Here is a 6,264-nt window from a genome sequence, read left to right as displayed (position 1 = left end):
TTTGATGAAATTTGTTGTGTGTGTTTCAGGGGTTTTAAGGATGGTTTACATTCACAATATGTTTTATTATTTTTGGGGTTTTTAATGTTTAAATATTTTTATTTTTTTACTTGTACATCGCAAACTCAGTAGATAATTATACATAAGTCTAGAACTGAGTACATTTTGTACTCAAGTTTGGAAGACTACGTTGATGGGACATAGGTCGTAGTACAGTGAAAGCCAGAAGAGTACGTTTACAAAGATATGAAATGCCGCGTCTCCGCAGAGGAGCAAAAAATTTTGGGCGACGTACTTATGCGCAACTGGCCCGTGACCGTCGATTAAATTAAACAGTAGAAGAACACAAGCCATGCCAACGTCTAATTGTTACAGCTAATTTCCAAAAGTTAACAGGACAGGACTTTCGGTTAAAGGACTTATGCCGAATTTGATTGAGGCCAGCATTATTAGCGGAAAGTACGCAGGTGAAAATGTTCGTATTCCTCGAATACCAATGATTCCGGCTGATCTTCCGTTTGACTTCAAAGGATGGCAATTTCCAGTTCGCCATGCGTTCGCAATGACAATTAACAAGTCGCAAGGCCAATTGCTTAGTGTTTGCGGGATAAATTTAGAAAATCATTGTTTTTCACTTGGTCATTTATGCGTATTCACGAGTTAGGAACCGCTTTGTTTGTGTTAACGTCAGACTATATAAAAAAAAATTTGGCTTAGCAAAGAGCACTTCAATGAAACGGATAATTTGCGGACACGTATAACGCTTCGATTCAGTATTTTCATTGAATTCACTTTCATTAACTTAGAGAAATTCAACTAAATACCACTTTATTTTTGTAATCGAAATGAGTTCATTACTGTTGTGAAATGAAATAAAATTTTTCTTTTTCATACATAAAACAAAAAAAAATTTTCTTTATCTTTTAATTACCAAACAAAATTTTTCGTAAGACTATCGCCATCTGGTGACGAAACGGAGTTCGCCGGGTTTACTAGTATATATATTACTAGAGGTCCTGGGTCCGCTTCGCTGGTCAACACAATTTAACAACATAATAGTCAATGTTGCAACATTTTTCAAATATATGGAAGTTTTGTGAATATACTTGTTGCTGGCTTGGATGTCTGCTGCCAATGTTTGCACGTCGTCCTCTAAGCATTTTGGACTATGGACAGAGTGGTGAATTTATCCTCAAATGCACGATCCACATAATTTTCACAGTTCAACTTAAATTGAATAAAAATTCTTTTTTTTCACAATTTCACAGTGAACACAATACCCGTTTGTCCATGAAATTAACTGAGCAGAGAACACTTAGGTTTGCAAATTATGTGAAAAAATTTAATTCACCTGGAAATGATAAATGTAAACCACAAAAATTGAGTTAAAATGCTATGGTAGCGTGTTTGTCAGTGTGATGAGGCAGCAACTCACTTCATATGCGACAATATTGCAATTTTCTTACGGATCCCTAATTTTTTTTCAAAATAAATTATAGCTTATTTTACTCCACGATAATGTAGCTTTCTATCGGTGAAAGAATTTCTTAAATCGGACCAGTAGTTCCGGAGCCTATTCGTTGCAATCAAACAAACAAACAAACAAATTTTACCTCTTTATAATATTAGTAGGTAAGTAGGTATATTATATATATTATATATATATATACAGTCGACTCTCGTTAATTCAAACCTGCGATAATTCGAACCTCTCTAAAAATCAAAGTTATCACGAGGTCCCTACGAAATCTCTTTATATTTCGAACTAAATCAATACATTTTCATACACTTGGTAATTCGAACGAAAAAAACATTGATATTTAACAAAACCACGCGTTAATTCGAACTCATCAGCGTCTAACACTCGACAATTCAAAGTTGCAGAGAAAAAATTTTGCGACAAGTTCAAACTTGCCTTTGTTTTTGTTTTGATTATGTAGTTTTTGACGCACACACTTCTTACGAATTGTTTTGTGTAGTTATTCAGTTACTGTTACTCTTTCGTTGGTATGCATATTAAAAGTTAATGTTAGCTATGAGCCCTAGAAAGCATAAAGAACCTTTGGCAGAGGTGTCAGTTAAGGAAGCAAGATCCTCATTTGATACCTTACAAAGCTTATGTCTACAAAACGAAAGTGATGAAAAAGTATTTCAGGCACTTTTTCTCTTAAAAAAAGTTATTGAGCAGTGTGAGCAGCAGAATTGTGCTTTAAAGCAAGCCAGTATAACAAAGTTCTTTCGCAAATTTCGAAATTTCGAACCATTTAATATTTCAAACACTCGATAATTCGAAATATTTCAAGAGTCCCTCGAGTTTCGAATTAACGAGAGTCGACTGTATATATAATATATAAAAGGAAAGTCGTGTTAGTTACACCACTTAAACCTCAAGAACGGCTGAACAGATTTGGCTGAAAATTGGTAGGGCCAGGAGAAGGACATAGGATACTTTTTATCCCGCTCGACATACCAAAATTTTAACTCAATTTTTGTGGTTTTCATTTATCATTTCCAAGTGAATTAAGTTTTTTCACGTTAATATGTGCAAACCTTAGTGTTCTCTGCTCAGTTAATTTCATGTGACAAACCGGTATTGTGTTCACTGTGAAATTGTGAAAAAAATAGAATTTTTATTCAATTTAAATAGCAGGCATTTGTCTTTAAGGTGGTAAGTTGAACTGTGTAAATTATGTGGATCGTGCATTTGAGGATAAATTCACCACTCTGCCCATAGTTCAAAATGCTTAGCGGACGTCGTGCGAACAATGGCAGCCGCACAAGACATCCAAGCCAGCAACAGTGTATTCACAGAACTTAAGCGAAGAAAGACAAAATATAATAGGAGAATGAGCACATGAAGATCATTTGCATCATACAATCGATTGTCATTCCAATATGATCCCAGTGCGAACTACAGTCATAACGAAAATTAAGATATTGGTCCAATGACGACTATATACCGATATTGCAGGACGTTAAAGTTCAAAAGAGAAACAGCTGGATGGTGCTGCGCAAGTAAAAAAGTCAAACTGGAAAAGTGTTAAACCACCATTTAATATTTAATGTTGTTAAATTGTGTTGACCAGCGAAGCTGTGAGAAGGTACTTAAGTAAAGAGCAACCTATGTACTAAAATAACAGAAATAATAATGAATGATTAATGTAGGTATTTAATTTTTTTTGTATTTTTTCCACTGAAAAGAAAACAATCTGCTTTTTTATTGCCATTAGTTCACAATGTAATTCATTTAACTGCCGTTTAAATAATTAATTTAGCATACAAAACGGTAATGGCTAGCACCAAAGAAATTTAATATGCAAAAGTAAGGCTGAAGCCATGCTATTTTTGGACGCACAAATTGAGTTGGGCCGAATCTTACCATTGCACGCAGCGCAGACTCAGTGCATATAGAGCGCGTATATATAAGCGAATAACATTGGTACCAATTCAGTCAGCAAGAAGAAGCCCACCACACAGCGAAGCGCAAGGGACGATGGGTGGTTGTTCAGTTTGGTAAGGCAAACTTTATTAACTGCGCACCTTTTTATACCCTTGCAGTGCAAAAGTTTGTAACGTAGTGAAGGAGGCACCTCAGACCCTATAAAGTATATATATTCTTGATCAGCATCACGATCTGAATTGAAATACGTCTGTACGTCTGTCCGTCGGTCCGTCTGTCCATCTGTTTGTTTCTATGTAAACTAGTCTCTCAATTTTGAAGCTATCTTGCTGAAACTTTCCCAAAAGTTCTGTAGTTATTGCACGCAGTATATAAGTCGGAACGAGCCGGATCGGCCGACTATATCGAATAGCTCCCATACGAGAGATTGACAAAAAAAATCTTACTCCGTTGTTGTTTTTCATCACACGACTATGATTTTTTGAGTATCAAGTTTTTTAACTATCCTTGATTTATAAAAAAAATTTCATAAGAATCGGACAACTTCATATAGCTGCCATAGGAAAGATCGAAAAATCTATATAGAAATAACGGAAATAAAAAGATAAAATCGTTATTTCTCATCAGAAAATCATGATTTTTTGAATATGGAGTTTTCTAACGACTCTTGACTATATCATATAGCTCCATATGAACAATAGTCAAAAATATGGAAAATTAATAGAAAAGTCGTCGTAGCTTCGATGTTGTTTAGCCTTTGTGTATTCTGTTCGAAATATTTGATGACTGCAAGGGTATATAAGCTTCGTCTTGCCGAAGCTAGCTTCCTTGTTTACTATATCCACGTGAATGTATTTATATCTAGGGTTCTAGCTTTATCCTTAGGATTAATTATGATGCGTGTTTACGCTTCAAAGTTGGTGGAGCTTTTGCCCATCAACAGTGGACCTACTGCGGCGCCCTTGGGCTGCCATCGTCGCGTGTATACGTATAAAGTGACACAGTCCGACTCTTTAGGGCATGAATGCTGGGACTATGTAAGCGTGTGGTCGTGCTGGGGACGTTGCGACTCAAGCGAAATTTCCGATTGGAAATTTCCTTATAAGCGTTCCTTTCATCCAGTTTGTGTCCATGCTCACCGACAGCCCGTCATGGCCATCCTCAAGAACTGTCACCCTAAGGCGGAGAAGAGCGTTAGCAAGTACCACTATATGGAGGCAGTAAATTGCAACTGTCAGACCTGCTCTACTCAGGATACTAGTTGCGAAGCTCCAGCTAGCGTTGCAATGGAAGGAGGCAGCGAAGCTATTATGGTAGGAGCTGATACAAAGGAACTGGACTATTAAGCACATGCAGTGATATATAGAAAATGTAAAAATAAAAAATGTAAAAGTGAACCGGAAAGTGGTGGCGTTATACATACATAGTTACATACAATAAATTAAGAGCTTAAAGTTGGGTCCAAAAAATTTCAAATTTCAATTTTGAAAAGTGGAATCGTATGACCCCTGTTTGACCACGTTTGCCCACCTTTTAGTTTTTTTGACCACCCCCGTTTCGAAGATATGGAATTTCGAAAATTTTCGAAAAAAAAAAGTTTTTAAATATCCAATTTTTTTTAACCTGTTTAATAACACAGCCACACAAAAAAAATATTTTTTCGGGCCTGGAGGTCAGACTCCAGGGTCGCTGAATCCGAATCCGAGGTCCAAAAAACCCCAGCACGTCAGGGTTCTGACATAACCTCAAAAAACCTCATACAAAATTATATTAGAGTCCGTGGGTTTATTATATGTTTTCAGGGTCACTGAATCCGAATCCGAGGTCTAAAAAACTTCAGAATGTCAGGGTTACGACATAACCTCAAAAAATTTACGGAATTCGAAGTCTCGGTCTCTATAAGTAGAAACTTTTGTTTTATGGTAAACATGGTCTGAACCCAGAACTCGGAAAATAATAATTTTATCAAGTTTTTGAGGTTATGTCGTAACCCTGACATTCTGGAGTTTTTTAGACCTCGGATTCGGATTCAGCGACCCTGAAATCATTTAATAAACATGATCTGACCCACGGACTCGAATATAATTTTGTATGAGGTTTTTGAGGTTGTTTGGAGATTTCTCTCTGATGTTTATGTAAAGCGGGGATCGGGGCGTAAATAAAGCTTTATCGCTCAGGCGAATTCGGCCACCGCTCTCCCGCTTAGTACTTTAGGTTAGCATGTAAGAGAAATTTATGAAATTAAAGTTTAGTTGAAATTTGAACTCCGTGTCGTACGCATCGCCGTAACTCTCGTTTTCGTTTTCGCTATTCGACTTAATAAACCACCTCGAAAAATAAGAAATAACCACTGCAATCACAAGTTCTCGCGTTTGTCGGCAATAAAAACGCTTATTGTTTTTTCATGGTGACCCCGACGTGATTAGTAGTTGGTATTATTCTTTTTTCGCATTTTTTTTGGTATAAACAATTTAAACAACAAACATTTCCGCGTCGGTGTTTCTACAACAATCAAAAACCAAATAAATTTCTTCGCGTCGGCTCAACAAACAAAAAATAAGTGCCAATAAATAATCATTTTTCGTCGTTGGACTTGTTGCTGCTGAAGAAGCCTTTTTGTCGCTGCCGGTGAAGAACATTTTTCGATTGTTGCCAAACCTTGCCGCTGGAGAAGTGCCGTCATCTTTCGCACCCTATATACCCCAGGCATATGGATACCAAAAGGGAAGTCGCTGATCAGACCAAATCGGCCAGCCAGGTACAGAGTGTAAAAAGTTGATTGTGGCGTCTTGTTAAAATTGTGTTCGGCCAATCTTTCAACTTTTTGCATTCGTGTAAAATCGGTAGATAGTGAGCATTCTAAC

At 36.8% G+C, this 6,264-nt stretch overlaps 1 protein-coding gene across 1 annotated transcript; it reads left to right on the top strand.

The window, feature by feature from the left end:
• Positions 1-3,467: 3,467 nt before the first annotated feature.
• LOC108101717 (thyrostimulin beta-5 subunit) lies at positions 3,468-4,852 on the top strand. Its single transcript, XM_017206156.1, has 2 exons — positions 3,468-3,513; positions 4,266-4,852. The coding sequence occupies exons 1-2, from the start codon at positions 3,494-3,496 to the stop codon at positions 4,744-4,746; spliced, it is 501 nt and encodes a 166-aa protein (XP_017061645.1). The 5' UTR covers positions 3,468-3,493; the 3' UTR covers positions 4,747-4,852.
• The last annotated feature ends 1,412 nt before the right edge of the window (positions 4,853-6,264 follow it).

The sequence above is a fragment of the Drosophila ficusphila genome, unplaced genomic scaffold (assembly GCF_018152265.1).
Source record: "Drosophila ficusphila isolate 14025-0441.05 unplaced genomic scaffold, ASM1815226v1 contig_47, whole genome shotgun sequence".
Taxonomy (NCBI): domain Eukaryota; kingdom Metazoa; phylum Arthropoda; class Insecta; order Diptera; family Drosophilidae; genus Drosophila; species Drosophila ficusphila.
Note: the sequence above shows the minus strand (reverse complement) of the source record. Positions and strands in the feature narration are given on the sequence as shown.